General features: G+C 66.3%; 5 protein-coding genes across 5 annotated transcripts in view; 1 reads left to right on the forward strand and 4 right to left on the reverse strand.

Annotated features, from left to right (window-relative positions):
• The window catches only part of LOC306956387 (phospholipid-transporting ATPase ID-like), a gene marked incomplete at both ends in the record, with an annotated part of 5,231 nt that extends 711 nt beyond the window's left edge, over positions 1 to 4,520 (reverse strand). Inside the window, 17 exons of the mRNA XM_079550989.1 lie at positions 267 to 397; positions 512 to 650; positions 745 to 1,018; positions 1,111 to 1,193; positions 1,474 to 1,533; positions 1,580 to 1,699; positions 1,818 to 1,985; positions 2,109 to 2,253; positions 2,347 to 2,452; positions 2,570 to 2,681; positions 2,760 to 2,924; positions 3,016 to 3,131; positions 3,316 to 3,504; positions 3,578 to 3,743; positions 3,819 to 3,862; positions 4,078 to 4,286; positions 4,513 to 4,520. Coding sequence (XP_079407115.1) covers positions 267 to 397; positions 512 to 650; positions 745 to 1,018; positions 1,111 to 1,193; positions 1,474 to 1,533; positions 1,580 to 1,699; positions 1,818 to 1,985; positions 2,109 to 2,253; positions 2,347 to 2,452; positions 2,570 to 2,681; positions 2,760 to 2,924; positions 3,016 to 3,131; positions 3,316 to 3,504; positions 3,578 to 3,743; positions 3,819 to 3,862; positions 4,078 to 4,286; positions 4,513 to 4,520 — 2,235 coding nt within the window. The remainder of the gene's footprint in view (positions 1 to 266; positions 398 to 511; positions 651 to 744; positions 1,019 to 1,110; positions 1,194 to 1,473; positions 1,534 to 1,579; positions 1,700 to 1,817; positions 1,986 to 2,108; positions 2,254 to 2,346; positions 2,453 to 2,569; positions 2,682 to 2,759; positions 2,925 to 3,015; positions 3,132 to 3,315; positions 3,505 to 3,577; positions 3,744 to 3,818; positions 3,863 to 4,077; positions 4,287 to 4,512) is intronic.
• A 476-nt stretch (positions 4,521 to 4,996) lies between these two features.
• LOC306956388 (phospholipid-transporting ATPase ID-like) lies at positions 4,997 to 8,568 on the reverse strand (the record flags this gene model as incomplete). The annotated part of the gene is made up of 11 exons (XM_079550990.1): positions 4,997 to 5,197; positions 5,269 to 5,357; positions 5,429 to 5,587; positions 6,377 to 6,456; positions 6,551 to 6,621; positions 6,872 to 6,944; positions 7,020 to 7,081; positions 7,181 to 7,279; positions 7,385 to 7,498; positions 8,005 to 8,063; positions 8,508 to 8,568. 11 exons carry the CDS (start codon positions 8,566 to 8,568, stop codon positions 4,997 to 4,999), a joined length of 1,068 nt encoding a protein of 355 aa, XP_079407116.1.
• A 1,316-nt stretch (positions 8,569 to 9,884) lies between these two features.
• AQP10 (aquaporin 10) lies at positions 9,885 to 11,740 on the reverse strand (the record flags this gene model as incomplete). The annotated part of the gene is made up of 6 exons (XM_079550991.1): positions 9,885 to 10,041; positions 10,108 to 10,325; positions 10,401 to 10,519; positions 10,599 to 10,736; positions 10,823 to 10,949; positions 11,636 to 11,740. The coding sequence occupies 6 exons, from the start codon at positions 11,738 to 11,740 to the stop codon at positions 9,885 to 9,887; spliced, it is 864 nt and encodes a 287-aa protein (XP_079407117.1).
• A 544-nt stretch (positions 11,741 to 12,284) lies between these two features.
• HAX1 (HCLS1 associated protein X-1) lies at positions 12,285 to 14,037 on the reverse strand (the record flags this gene model as incomplete). Its single annotated transcript, XM_079551013.1, has 6 exons — positions 12,285 to 12,547; positions 12,627 to 12,777; positions 13,203 to 13,312; positions 13,384 to 13,429; positions 13,526 to 13,901; positions 13,985 to 14,037. The coding sequence occupies 6 exons, from the start codon at positions 14,035 to 14,037 to the stop codon at positions 12,432 to 12,434; spliced, it is 852 nt and encodes a 283-aa protein (XP_079407139.1). The 3' UTR covers positions 12,285 to 12,431.
• Positions 13,851 to 14,534, forward strand: part of LOC306956401 (protein C1orf43 homolog) — a gene marked incomplete at both ends in the record, with an annotated part of 28,262 nt that continues 27,578 nt past the window's right edge. The window contains one exon of the mRNA XM_079551015.1: positions 13,851 to 13,867. The remainder of the gene's footprint in view (positions 13,868 to 14,534) is intronic.

A 14,534-nucleotide genomic window follows, 5' to 3' on the forward strand; every position in this document is an offset into this window, starting at 1 on the left:
GGATGGATGAATGGGGTGAGGGAATGGGGTGAGGAAATGGGGGTGAGGAAAGGGGGTGAGGAAATGGGGGGGAGGAATGGGGGGAGGGAATGGGATGAATGGGGTGAGGGAACGGGGTGAGGGAATGGGGGGAGGAAACGGGATGAATGGGGTGAGGAAATGGGGGGAGGGAATGGGGTGAGGGAAAGGGGTGAGGGAACGGGGTAGGAAATGGGGTGAGGGAACGGGGTGAGGGGCACAGCGCAGCCCCCACCCCACGGCCGTACCGTGTCTGAGAGTTCAGGCTTCAGGTCCAGCTTGAGGAAGCGGAAGGCCACGACGGGCATGATGCACACCACGGTGGTGAGAGCGATGGTCAGCCAGACCGTGGGCTGCGCCAACGTGTTCTGTGCGTTGCCTGGGGGAGGAGGGGGGGAGAAGTAGAGAGGAGGGGGGGGTCGTGAGGCAGCTTTCAGCCCCAGGGCCACACAGAGCAGCGTGTGGGGGGCGCTGAGAAGGGAGGAGCGCTCACCCACAAAGCGGAACTGATTGGGGAACATCTGGAAGAGGCCGTCGCTGTGCATGGCGAAGAGAATGGCGAAGTAGGCGGCCAGGCTGCCCCAGATGAAGAAGTGGTTGATGGCCGTCCAGAAACCCGTGTCCAAGCCGATCTGGGGGAGGAGGAGGAGGAGGAGGAGGCAGAGTCAGGGGGTGGCCACGGGGGGCTCTGACTGGTGGGCTGAGGGAGGGGGGGACAGACCCAACCTGCACGCTGACGACGATGACGAGGGAGGTGGCGACGGTGACGGCGAAGGACTGATAGTCGGCCAGCTGCGCCCCGTCGTCACGCGTGGCGTCGGCGAAGACGCCGTAGGGGATGAAGAACATGAGCACGGAGGTGTAGATGCCCTGGGCGATGCAGATGAAGAACTCACGCTTGTTGAAGAGCAGGTTGAGCTGGCCGGGCTCGTACAGCTTGGGGTATTCCATGCTCCGCTGCTCCGGCACGTCCTGGGGGCACGTGGCACGCTGGCACCTCCTTCAGTGCCGTGTGCCAGGGTTGAGCCGGCCCGACAGCGCCAGCAGAGGGACAAGGACGGCATCCAGAGACCCCCCCCGGGCTCACCCTACCTGATCAAGACCCCCATGGCCAGCACAGGCAGCGAGGTGTAGACGATGTTGTAGAGCGTGATGAAGTACTGATCGTACACCGTCTGCGGAGCACGCGGGGCTCAGAGCCAGCGCCCAAACCCCCCCAGTGCCCCCTCACGGCCCCATGGGACCCCGAGCAGCGCGTGCTGCTGCCACCACGGGGCAGCTGGGGTGACACGGAGGTGTGGGATGGGGGGCACAGGGATGGGGGGGCACAGGGACGGGGGGCACAGGATGGAGGGCACAGGGATGGGGGGCACAGGGACGGGGGGGCACAGGGACGGGGGCACAGGGACGGGGGCACAGGGACGGGGGGGCACAGGGACAGGGGGGCACGCTCACCTGAGCTGAGAAGCCGCAGAAAAAGCCGAACCAGAAGTGGACCATGGTGAAGGCGAAGTTCTTGTAGAAGAAGTAGCAGAGGAATTTGCACATGCGTAGGTAGGACCAGCGCCCCGTGCACCAGGAGCAGGCGCTGCAGGAACTTGAACTGTGAGAAGGAGTAGTCGGAGGCCAGCACTGCTTGGATGCCCTCCTGCCCGCTGATGCCCCACCCCGATGTGCGCGGCTGCAGAAGAGGGGCACAGGGTGAGCGGCACAGGGCGACACCCCCGAGGGGATGGGACAGCAGCAGGAGGGACCCGGCCCAATCCCGGGCCCCACAACTCACTTTTGATCATGCTGACGTCGTTGGCCCCGTCCCCGATGGCCAAAGTCACCGCCTTCTTGTACTTCTTGACCAGCTCCACCACCTGTGCCTTCTGCAGGGGCGTCACACGGCAGCAGATCACGGCCTTGCAGGCGCACGCCGTCTCCAGGAACTCCACCTCCATGTCTGCCTCCAGCGCGTGGGCCTGGCAGGGGAGCGTGGGGCCGGGTGAGGTTTGGACCCACAGCCAGGGGGGCAGCAGACCCGCAGTTAAAGGGCGATCAGAGCCGCAGCAGGCAGGGCGCCGCGGCCAGCTTGTGCTCCCTACCAGGCTGTGCCCGTTGATGACCAGAGCGTATTCGCCTGCGATGGCTTCCAGCACGGAGGTGAGCTTTGAAGAGGAGAGTTTCTCCTGGTAGGAGAAGCCGTTGCCCATGGAGCGCGATCCATCCATCATCTTCTCCCGGGCTTTCCTGAGGAGGGAGCCCAGGGGGGGTCAGGGGGATCTGCTCAGAGCACTCGAGCACCCCCAGCTGTGGGGCACAGCCCCACACCTCCGTCCTCACCTGAGCTCCTCGCGCACCTCCAGCACGGTGTGGCCCGTGACCACGAACACCTCGGTCATGTCATCTGTCAGCATCTTGCAGGAGTAGCCGATGTTCACCGCTGTTTCTGCGGAAGGGGAACCTGGGGCTGAGCAGAGGGGGAAACGTGTGCCCCCCATCCCTGCCCTCACAGATGGGACCCGGCTCACGAACACCCCCGTGTTCCAGCAGCGCCGTGCCTCACCCTGCTTGTCCCCCGTCAGCACCCAGATCTTGATGTTGGCCAGCGTCAGGATGGCGATGGTTTCGGGGACGCCCTGCTGCAGTTTGTCCTCGATGGCTGTGGCTCCAAGCAGCTGCGGGACCGGCGCAGGTGGGGGGCTCAGCACAGGCTGCCCTCAGCCTCCCCCTCCCCACATCCCCAGCCCACACACCGTCATGTTATGCTCCACCTCGTCGTAGAGCCGGGCCAGGCGATCCTCGCGGGCCTCAGGAGCTCCGCTGGCACGGCGCAGCCGTTCAGCCCAGTCCTCATAGTAGCTCTCCTCCAGGTCCTTGCAGGCCAACACCAGCGTGCGCAGCCCCTCGCCGGCGTATTCCTGCAAGCAGCCACAGCTGGGCACGGTCAGACCCCAAACGGCTTCCCCACACCTCGACCCCCACGGGACGCAGCCCCCCAGCCCCACTCACGTTCAGGTGGTCCGTGGTGACGTTGCTCAGGTCCTGGTTGGAGGGGTGCAGGCGCTCCAGCAGGATGGTGTCGGCGCCTTTGCAGTACAGCCGGATTTTGCCCTCAGGGCTGCGCACTGCGGGAAGGGGGGGACAGGCTGCCAGGCTCAGGGGTTTGCAGGAGCAGAGCCTCCTCCGAGCCCCGACCGCATCCCTGCGGTATCTCCACACCATGGGGGGCTGTTTCCCAGCACCAGGCTGAGCCCGAGCCGCCCAGCCCCACTTCAGCCCGCCCCCAAACTCCCCAGCCCTGCCTCTCACCGATGACAGACATGCGTTTGCGGATGTTGTTGAAGTCCAGGATGGCCAGCAGCTGGTAGGTGACGGCTCGGCCCAGCTCGTGCACCGTGATGGTTTTGGGCGTGCGGGACCGGAACACGAAGCCAAAATTCCTGGCAGCTGTGACCAATGCCCCCTCGTCTGGGGACTGCGCCTTGTAGTACAGCTCCCCTGAGGACGGGGGACAGCAGGGGCTCAGTGCCGCCTCCCGTGCCGTGTGGGCAGCCCTGCCCTCCTCACCCACCTTCGCTCTTCTCCTCGGACATGACGGTGTGGCAGAGCGAGAGCAGGCGGAAGAATTCGTGCACGTGGGGATCCCCCAGCTGGACGGCCTCCAGCAGGTTGGGGTCCCAGAACTGGAATCCCGGATCCGCCAGCGGGTTGAAGGAGAAGTCAACGGGCTCCGGCCTCTGGCGGGGACCGAGGAGGGGTCACCCCATGGCACGCAGCAACCCGCAGCCCAGGGCTGGGCGCAGCGCCCTCACCTCTCCCAGCTCCACTTTAGGACCCAGCACGTCCTGCGCGTCGCCTGCAAAAGGGACGTGGGGTGAACCATGGGGCCGAGCGCCGCAGGCCTGCTGCCACACACACACAGCGCTGCCGAGGGGCAGCGCAGCCCCACAGAGCTGAGCTGGTTCCCTCCCAAACCTCTCCAAGTGCTCCGGGAGGAGCAGACAGATACCCCAAGGCAGGAAAGGCGGTGGGGCACCCACACCTACACCCCGGTGCTCCCCCGGTGCTCACCGTAGCTGTGCCCATTCACGGAGCACTTGCTGAAGACCATGATGTTCTGGGTGAGGGTGCCGGTCTTGTCGGAGAAGATGTACTCCACCTGCCCCAGCTCCTCGTTCAGGGTGGTGGTCCGTGCCTCAGCCGGCGTCCGGCGCTTGGCACAGTACATCTTCTTGTCCCAGTTGATGAAGTAGCTGTGCCCGAGGCGGATCACCTCCACACTGCAGGGGGAGGGGGGATGGGGGTCAGCGGGCAGAGCAACACAGCGCTGAGACAGCGAGGGGACACGCACACCCCCCCCACGCACACCCCTGGCACCCGGGGCTCCCCGGCACCCGCTGCCCCGCGCCCTTCCCCAGAGCTGAGCTCACATCCACTCCTGCCAACAGCCACCACCACGGCTCAGGATGCGGGGCTGGGACTGCAGGGCTGGGACTGCAGGGCTACCCGGGCATCTCGCACACCTGCGCACCCCCAAACCGCCCCCCCAGCCCCCAGGGAAGACAGCAACGAGCCAGTGGGAGGGGTGGGGGTGATACGTTCTTACCTCGGGGCTAAGGGTGACAGAACCCATGCTGGGGAACGAAAAGAGAGAGAAATTAAAAGAGAGAGAGAAGGGGACAGTGCAGGAGCCTGGGAGCTGCGGGAGGGCAGAGCAAAATAACCAGCGTGCAGCCAGGGCAGGGAGACAGGAGCAGCCAGACAGATGCAGCCGGGGGGGAGGGGGCCACTGACCCTCTGGGTCTCAGGCCTTGGAGAACCAAGGAGAACCCCAGGGCAGACGCAGCCCATCTCCAGCAGAGCAGCCCCTGCCCACCCCGCACACAGCCCTGCCCCGGGGTCCCCATCTCCTCCTCCCCTCTCCACAGGACCCCCTGCTAGCAGAGCCCACCCCCCTCACATCCCTCAGCCCATCCCCACAGCCCTGCCCCTACCTCACGTAGAGCGAGATGGGCACCACGGTGTTGAGGATGATGATGTAGGACCAGAAGGAGAGGAAGCCGGAGAAGACGGCGCTGTGCACCCCCTCGTCCCAGGGCAGGTAGATCTGGAAGCAGACGCCCACCTCGTGCTCCCAGATGGCGTTGCCGATGGCCAGGATCACCCCCATGCACACCAGGAACCCAAAGATCTGCAGACAGGACCGGGACGTGAGCCCCAGCCCCACGGCCGCGCGCTCCCCCACAGCTGCATTCCACGCACCCAGAGCACCAGGGTGTTCATCAGCCGGTCGATGCTCGTCCGTTTGAATTTGGTCCGCCCGCTGTTCTGCATCAGCTTCGTGTCCGGCCCTGGGGCAGAGGGAGGATGTCAGCAGAGCCCCCAGCCCTGCAGCGCGGCGCTGCCCGGCCTCACAGCCCACCTGCGAAGACGACGAGGCCGAAGCACCACTCGGTGTTGCGCAGCACGCAGCCCCGCAGCAGCATGTTCTGGTTGCTCAGGGGGTATTTGTTCTCCTTCCAGTACAGCGTCCCGCCAAACTTGTCCAGCTTGTTGTTGGGGGGCTCGCAGATCACCTCGCCTGGGCACAGAGGACACCTCAGCTGAGCTCATGCATCTGTCCAGCTCCGTCCCGCTGGCTCCCAGCTCCATCCTCAGCCCTGTCCCAGCTGCTCCCAGTTCCACCCCCTGCTCTGTCCCAGCTGCTCCCAGCCCCATCTCAGTCACTCCCAGCTCCATCCCCAGCCCTGTCTCAGCTGCTCCCAGCTCCATCCCCAGTCCCCATCCCAGCTGCTTCCAGTTCCATCCCCTGCCCTGTCCCAGATGCTCCCAGCCCCATTCCCAGCCCCATCTCAGTCACTCCCAGCTCCGTCCCCAGCCCCATCCCAGCTGCTCCCAGTTCCACCCCCTGCTCTGTCCCAGCTGCTCCCAGCCCCATCTCAGTCACTCCCAGCTCCATCCCCAGCCCTGTCTCAGCTGCTCCCAGCTCCATCCCCAGTCCCCATCCCAGCTGCTTCCAGTTCCACCCCCTGCTCTGTCCCAGATGCTCCCAGCCCCATTCCCAGCTCCATCTCAGTCACTCCCAGCCCCATCCCCAGCCCTGTCCCAGCTGCTCTCAGCTCCATCTCAGTTACTCCCATCTCCATCCCCAGCCCCATCCCAGCTGCTCCCAGTTCCACCCCCTGCTCTGTCCCAGCTGCTCCCACCTCCATCCCCCACCCTGCCCCAGTTGCTCTGCAGACCCATTTGCACCCCAGAACCACAGCACCCCACAGACAGCCCCGGTCTCTCCAAACCAAACCCAAGCCAGGTGCCAGAGGAAGAACCCCAAAGGCCGCCCCATCACAGAGGACAGTTTTTGGGTGCTCACCATCGAATCGTGCCAGTGTGCTGATATCTGCCAGCTCTGAGGTGACGGGGGTGGCCTGTCGCACCTTCATGTTGGTTTCTCTGCAGGAAGGAGCACGGCGTGGGGTGAGCACCAGCCCGGCAGAGCAGCTCACGGCCCGTTTTCCTTCTCACCAAGGCTGAGGACAGCACCTACCCATCCAGCTCGGCGGTCTCTACATAGCACAGCCCATGGGGCTCGCTGCTGCAGAGGAGGAGGAGGTCAGCCTGCAGGAGAGACGTGCTGAAGGCTGTGTGGGCGCTGAGCTCCCCTCTGCCTCCCCCAGGGAATCCCCCCACCCCACGCTGCAGCTCTGGGGCCAGCAAGACGCCCTGTCAGACATCATCACCCCAAGAGCTCACAAATCCCCACAGCCCAACTTCTGCTGCCCAACTTCCAGCCTCGGACGGAAGCCCAGGAGGTGACAGCAGTCCGTATCCCCAGGCAGCACCGTGCTCATCTCAGCACCAAACTCACCGCCACAAACTGGTTGTTCTCCAGCTTGATGATGTCCCCAACGCGGACGTTCATCCACTGCTCCTGACGAAGGCTGCAGAGGGACGGTGTGACACAGAGCCACGTTGCCCCGAGGCCACACCACGTCCCTCCTCCCTGTGACACTCACACTCCGCCGATCAGCACCTGAGACTGCCGGTTGTTCACCTGGTTGTCGCTCTTATGGCGGAACTGGGCACGGGGGAAGGGGTGGTGGGGTCAGCCATGAGGGGGCTGGGGTCCCACGTCCACCCCCAGCCCACAGCTGACAGCGCTGAGGGGAGCACTCACGTAGTCGTCGGTGGCATCTTTGACGGCCGTGATGGTCAAGACGAGAACCAAAGGCACGATGGTGGTGAACCATGAGAGTGAGGAGATCTGCGGGATCAGCTGCGGACGGCAATGGGGGGTTAGGGGGAGATGGACGGCCCCAAAGCGTACTGCTAACCCTGAGGCAGGACGCTGCCCCACCTCCCCCGGCCCCCTACAACTCACCTGCAGAATGAGGAGGAAAAGGAAATAGGTGTTGGCCACTTCCTGGAACTGCTCGAAGAGGTTGACAGGCAGGAAGGTGACGATGTTGTATTTGGAGGTCTTGATGCAGTTGTTCTGGGGATGGAATGGGTGATGGGGGGGGTCAGGATGAGCCGAGGCGCTGCAGTTCCAGCACTGCTCCAGGGCAGGGCTGGCCTGAGCTGCTGCCCATCCTCACACCGTTCCTGCAGCCACATCCCCACACCTCCAAAGCCAGGAGCCTGCAGGCAGTGCGGCGGCCAGGCCTGAAGCAGAGCAGCAGCAATAACCTCCACAGAGGGGAAGGGGGGGGTGGGCAAGGTGAGCGCTGCCCCTCCCCCAGCCGCTCCGGAAGCCCGTTAATTAACCAGAACCATCGCAGCGCTGCTCCGGGGCCGGCAGAGCGGGGATTGGGGTCTGTTGGAGGACTCCGCAGGAGTACAGCTTGTCCCCCATCCCCGCAGCTCAGTGCTGCACACAGGGACACGCAGATCCTTGCAGCCGTGACCCCCTCACCGGGCATCAAACCCCCCTGAGCCCCCCGACCCCCCCGGGGTCAGCGAGGAGAGTTGGGGTGGAGGATGGGGGGGGTCTCCACTCACCGCATACTGGAACTTCTCGTTGTACTCCCGTGCGTTGGCGCGCACCCGGCGCTCCTCCTCTGCAACACAGCGCCGTCAGCCCCCCCACCCCCAGTCCCACCGATCCCCAACCCCACCGACCCCCGAGGTCCCCCCAGCCCCACCGATCCCCAACCCCACCGACCCCCGAGGTCCCCCCAGCCCCACCGATCCCCAACCCCACCGACCCCCCGGGTCCCCCCAGCCCCAACGACCCCCAGCCACGCCGATCCCTCAGGTCCTCACAACACCACCGACTCCCCGGGTCACCGCCAGCCCCAGTCCCACCAACCCCCCGAGTGCCCCCCAGCCCCACTGACCCCCCAGGTCCCCCCGGCCCCAGCCCCACTGACTCCCCACCCCACCGACCCCTGGGTCCCCACCGACCCCAAAACCCCGCTCTTTCCCTGTGCACCCTGAGACCCCCAAAGTGCCTCCCCACCCCCCGCATCCCCAGGCCCGGCTCCCTCCCGCCCCGCACCCACCGGCTCCCCCCGGTCCCCGGACCCGCGGCCACTTCTCGGGCATCTCCCGGGGCACCGTCATGGCTCCGGGCCCGGGACGCGCCCCGCCGGCGCCATCCCGCAGGGCCGCAGCCGCTGCTGCCCCGGGCCCGCTCCGCCCCGCCCCGCCCCGCCCCGCCGCTGCGGGATCCGCCGCGTTGCCGTGACAACGGCCGTCCCGGGCCCAGCGCGGCCTAGCGCGGCCTAGCGGGCCCAGCGCGGCCTAGCGGGCCCGCCCTCACCTGCAGCCCCGCGGGCCGCGCAGCCCATGGGAGCGGGGCCGGGGCCGCTGCGGCCCCCACAGCCGCCGCCTCAGCGCCCCATGGCCGCGGCGGTGGGCGGACGGCGGCGGAAGTGATGCGGAGGGCGGTCGTAGAATCACGGCATGGTTTGGGTTGGGAGGGAGCTCAGGGGTCCCAAAGCTCCGACCCCACAGCGCCTGCAAAGCCACCGACCTGCCCACGTCTCACAGCAGCCCAGGCTGCCCAGGGCCCCATCCAGCCTGGCCTCCAACCCCTCCAGGGATGGACGGGGCATCGCAGCCTCTCTGGGCAGCTGTTCAGCCCCTCACCGCTCTCCCAGCACACAACTTCCCTGACCCCCAGCCTCCAGCTGCCCTCCCTCTGCTTCCAGCCCTTCCCTGGCCTGCTCTCATCTCCCCTGCCCAAGAGCTGCACTCAGCTCAGCCCCAGCTCCTCTTCTCCATGCTGAACGAGCCCAGCTCCCTCAGCCTGGCTTTGCACGGAGCTGCTGCAGCCCCTGCTCATCCCTGCGGCTCCTCTGGCTCCTCTCCCACAGCTCCCTGTCTTGTCTGGGAGCCCCCAGCCCTGGACGCAGTGCTGCAGACGGGGCCTCAGAGAGCAGAGCACAGAGGGACCATCGCCTCCCTGGCCCTGCTGCCCCCCCTCTGCTGATGGTGCCCAGGATCCCGTTTGCTTTCTCAGCTGCAATCACACCCTGCTGGCTCCCGTTCAGCTTTTCACCCCTGGGGACCCCCAGGTCCTTCTGTGCAGGGCTGCTCTCAACCAGTCTGTATGGATGCCTGGCATTCCTCCGGTCCAAGTGCCGAACTCTGCACTTCGCTGTGTTGAACCTCATCAGGTTCACCCAGCCCCACCTTTCAGCCCGTTGAGGTCCCTCTGAATCGCATCCCTTCCTTCCACCGCACCGCTCAGCTCGGTGTCATCAGCAAACTTGCTGAGGGTGCACTCGATTCCGTCGTCGATGTCACTGGTAAAGATGTTCAGGCGTTGGGGAGCAGCCCCCAGCCCCCCCTCCCAGCCCCGCCGCCCCACGGCATGGACACGCGGTGGCGGCGGCTCGGCTCTTTAATCGGCTCATCCCCGGCGCTCGGCGCCGTCAGTGCTTGGTTTGCCTGCGTGCTCGCCCGCTGTCCTCTTCCTCTTCCTCTTCCTCGGGGTGGTGGAAGGCCACGAAGAGCTGATAGAGCCCCGTGCCCAGCGCGGCCCCCACCAGCGGGGCCACCACCGGCACCCACCACCACGAGCTGCCCCTGCTGCGAGCGGAACCGTGGGTGTGGAGCATCCAAACGGTGCCCCCCGGCCCCAGGCCCAGCACCCACCTGAACACCTCGGTGCCCCATCCTGCTGCCAACGTGAAGAGCCGCGGGCCGAAGTCCCGTGCGGGGTTCATGGGGCTGCCGCAGTTGAAGCCCATGGACACCTCGATGGCGAGCACCAGCAGCGCCACGGTCAGCGGCTCCAGGCCTCGCGGGACGGCGCGGTTGCGGGTGTCGGTGATGGCCAGGATGCCCACGATCAGCACCGCCGTGCCCAGAACCTGCGAGCGGCACGGCCTCAGCGTGGGGCCGTGTGGAGCCATATGGGGCCGTCGGGCCTTGAGGCCGGCACCCACCTGGTCCAGGAAGCCATTGGGAAGGGAGAGGTGCTCGGAGGGGTATGTGGCGAAGATGGAGGCCGTCTCCCGCGGCCCGGAGACGGTGAGGGTCCCGTTGCTGTAGGACCAGATGGCATCTGCGGGGCAGAGCCGTGCAGCAGCGGAGCCCCCCCGGCTGCGTGCCCACCCCACAGCCCTACTGCTGGCTCTTTGTACCGTAATACAGAGCATAGACGGCTGCGGCAGCGACGAAGGACCCGAAGGTCTGCACGGCCACAAAGATGGGAAACTTCCACCACGGGAGCTGCCCCAGCAGGGACATGGAGAGGGAGAAAGCCGGGTTCAGGTGAGCCCCTGCAGTGTGGCAGGAGAGGGGCTGGGAGCGGTGCTGGGGGTGCGGAGCAGAGCCCCCCGTGGAGCTGCAGAGCCCCCAGCCTCACCAGAGACCCCCCCCGCCGTGTGGATGGCCACCATGACGGCCAGGGCGCCCGCCAGCGAGGAGGTGACGATGTCCCCTTTGGTCCCGGAGCTGGTGATCATCTGTGCTGCGCCGCCCAGCGTGATCAGCTGCAGGACAAGGACACGGCTGCAGCCAGCCCCACGCTCTGCCCCACTCAGCACCCACTCCCCAGAGCTGAGTCCCTCTGCAGGATGGGCGCAGGGCAGCACGGAGCCAAAAGCTGCTCTGCTGCCTCTTCCAGTCTCCGTGATTTTGCCGGCGCCCACTGCCCGGCTCCAGCTCTCTGTGCAGCCCGGGGCAGCAGGGAGGCATTTAGTGTCGTTGTTCACGTACTCAGTGATGAGTAAAAGAAATTATCAGCAACTGAGTCACATGCTGCTGCAGGGAAACCTCAGGGCTGGGGGGCACTGCTGGCCAACGTTCACCGCTGCTGGTTCCAGTCCCAAGGCCATGGAGCCCAACCTTTGGCTGACACAGGGCTGGAGATGTGAAGGCACGCAGTGCCCGACTCTGCACACACGTGGCAGCGCCCGCAGCCTCATCACAGAACCACGGAATCACAGAGAAGCAACAGCAGCAGCAGCAGCAGCAAAGGGTGAGTTGGGCCGTGGTGAATCGCAGCGTGGGTCCAAGCCAGAGGTGAGCAGATTTGGGGTCACTGCGGTCCCAGCACAGCCCCCCCACCCCTAGGCAGCCCCCGGTGGGCACAGCACAGCTGCAGGGCTGTGGGACCTCAGCTCTGTGCTCCCTCCACCCTGGTCCCCCCCCCTGCACAGCTCCCCAACCCACTCACAATGAGCACAAAGACAGCCAGCAGCTCAGCCAGGCACTCTCGTGCCAGCTGGTTCTGGATGCTGAGCAGCGCTCGGATCCTCCTCACGAAGGACACGTAGCCCATGGCACCGGCAGAACGCGGGCAGCAGCAGCGGCACCGGCTGCTTCGCTGCCTGATTTTATGAGCCCCAGGCTGGGGTGGGTGATAACACTCAGACTTTAAACCAATCAGGGCCACGTGCTGCAGTTGGGAGACGCGTGGCAGAGACCAGAGTCCCACGTGGGGCCCTGGGCAGCGGCTGCGTCCCCGCTTCCACCCATCCCGGAGGATCTCCTCGCCCACACAATCCTGCCTGCCCCACATCCTGATGTGGGAGGTGCCCATCTGGAGGCCCCTTGTTCCCTGCCAGCTCCTGGCCCGGCCACGGCCGCAGGCAGCACTAATGAAAAGCCTTTGGAAAGGCTCCCAGGCCTTGAGAGCACCCAGGAGAGGCGTTAACGTGGCACTGGGGAGATAAGGTGGGGAAGGAGGGCAGGGAGCACACGCGCTCCCCTCGTGAAGCGCAGCGGGATCCCAACCTCCCACCACGGGGGTCCCGGCCCCCAAGGAGCCTCACACGCTGCCGTTAGCATAAATAGACTTTATTTCTCTGTACACATACGCACGCTTCACCCTCACAACGCAGCGGGGCGCCGAAGCGGGGGGCGGCCCCCATCCCAGCCCCTGCGTCCCAGCAGGACCGGGGGGCAATGAGAGGGGGCTGCCACGCACCCCCACACAGCAGGGCAGCCCCTGCCCCGTGCTCCTCAAGCAGCTACCAGCTGGAGAACCAGCGGCGGAAGAAGCTGCCCAGCAGGGATGAGGAGCTCTGGGGAGGGCTGAGGAGCTCATCACGCTGCGGCCACGTGCCTGCAAACTGGGCCAGCTCCCCTGCAGAGCAACGGGGGCTCGTTCACAGGGCACAGACGCGCTTCCCTCTGACCCCCCCCCCTCGACCCCCCCCACTCACTGTCATCCATGTTGAGCACCTCCTCCCGGTAGTCTTTGCTCTGCCCGTCCTCCTTGGTGGTGGTGATGAAGGCCTGGTCCCCCCTCCGGCGGGTGATGGTCGTCTCACGGTGGCCCTGGCTGTCCTGCACCGTGCGGCGCTCCTCCACTGCCTGCAGGGAAATGCACTGTGAGTGGGGCCCAGCATCCTGGCAGCAGGGAGAGCTTTCCGGTACTTAAAGGGGGCTTAGGAACAGGAGGAGAGTGACTGTGTACGAGTGACAGGAGAGGGGAAATGGCTTTAAATGAACAGAGAGGGGATTTGGGTCAGATGTGATGCAGCACTGCCACCCAGAGCTGGGAGCACCCCATTCCTGGAGGGGGCATTGGGACGCTGAGCTGCTGAGGGGCAGCCGGCACACGGCAGGAGTGGGGATGGGGATCCCTTCCAACCCAACCATACGGCAATCCCACGGCTCTGTGATCTTTAAGGGCCACCCCGAGCCAACCTTCCGACCGTCCTGCGGCTCTACGAGCTCTGGGATCCTCCCAGCCCCTCCCAGCCCTCCCACACCGCGCGGCTCCGGGCGGCACTCACTCCATCAGGGAGCGTCACTGTGGTGACCGAGACGCTCTGGAAGTAGGAACGCGGCTGCCGGGGCCGCAGGATGGTGCCCAGCCCCGCCGAGGACACCTGGGAGTCCAAGTCTGCAGGGAGCAGCAGTGAGAGCGCGGTCGGGGGGGGCCAAGCCCAGCCCCCACCCCCCGACTGCACCCACCGCGGTCCTCCTTTTGTCCCGGGGAGGGCGGCGGGGGCTCCTCCAGCTGCAGGGTAAAGGAGGGGCGGTGAGCGGCGCCCTGCGGGGGACCAACCCAACCCCCCTCCCCCCCACCACCCCCTCCCGGTTCCTCCTCACCCACCGCCGGGCGCGGCTCCCACTGCCGGGCCGGACCCTCGGGCTCTTTCAGCATGGAGTCGCGCAGCGGCCGCCCCGCGCCGTGGCCGGGCAGGGGGGGCTCAGAGGGGAGCGCCGGGGTCAGCCCGGGCCTGGCTGCTCCGCCGGGCCCCCCCCAATCCCGCTCCCCGCCGAAGGACGGGGGCAGCCCGGCCCAGCCCCCCCCGAAGGCCCCCAGCAGCTCGCCCATGTCCCGCAGCAGCTCCTCGAAGGCGCCGCCGGGGCTGAAGCCGAAGCCGAAGGCGAAATCATCGGGGGGGCGCGGCCCAGGGGGGGCCTCGGCTTCCTCCTCCTCCTCCTCCTCCTCGTCCCACGGCGCTCCGAACAGCGGGTCCCGGGGCCTGCGGAACGCGGCGCTCACAGCGGGATACCGGGGAGATAACGGGAAGTAGCGGGGGTGGGGTGACGGGGCCGAGGCCGGTACCTGCCGCGCCCCGGGAAGCCGAAGAAACCGCGGAAGGCGTCGTAAAAACTCATCGCGCTCCGGCCGCAAAGCGCCACCGCCGCCAGCCACGACCGGGCCGCGGCCGTAAAGCGCCGCCGGCCGTAAAGCGCCTCCGGGTGTCGTGAGGCGCAAGGCCGTAAAATCACCGCCGGGTGTCCCGAGGCGCCGGACAATTAAGCGCCGCCGGGCGTCCTGAGGCGCAATGCCGTAAAGCGCCGCGGGGTGCCGTGAAGCTCAATGCCGTAAAGCGCCGGGGGTGTTGTGAAAGGCCCGTAGGATCCCCCCACAGCCCTGCGGTGCTTGGAGCACGGGGGGGGGGGAAAACAGGGGGACTGAAAGTGACAGCGATCCTAAATAAGGGATTAATGCTGTAAAAATGGTGGGGAAAAGGCAGGGGGAATCATTCCCAGCAGGCTCAAAGCACTCCAGATACCACACAGCACTTTGTGACCTTTATTCTCTTTAGGAAGGAGCCCGCAGCTGAACTGAAAAATACAGGAGCTGGACTGTATAGAAAAAAAAACAAAAC

This window comes from Tetrao urogallus (genome assembly GCF_951394365.1).
Source record: "Tetrao urogallus genome assembly, contig: SUPER_28_unloc_3, whole genome shotgun sequence".
Classification (NCBI taxonomy): Eukaryota; Metazoa; Chordata; class Aves; order Galliformes; family Phasianidae; genus Tetrao; species Tetrao urogallus.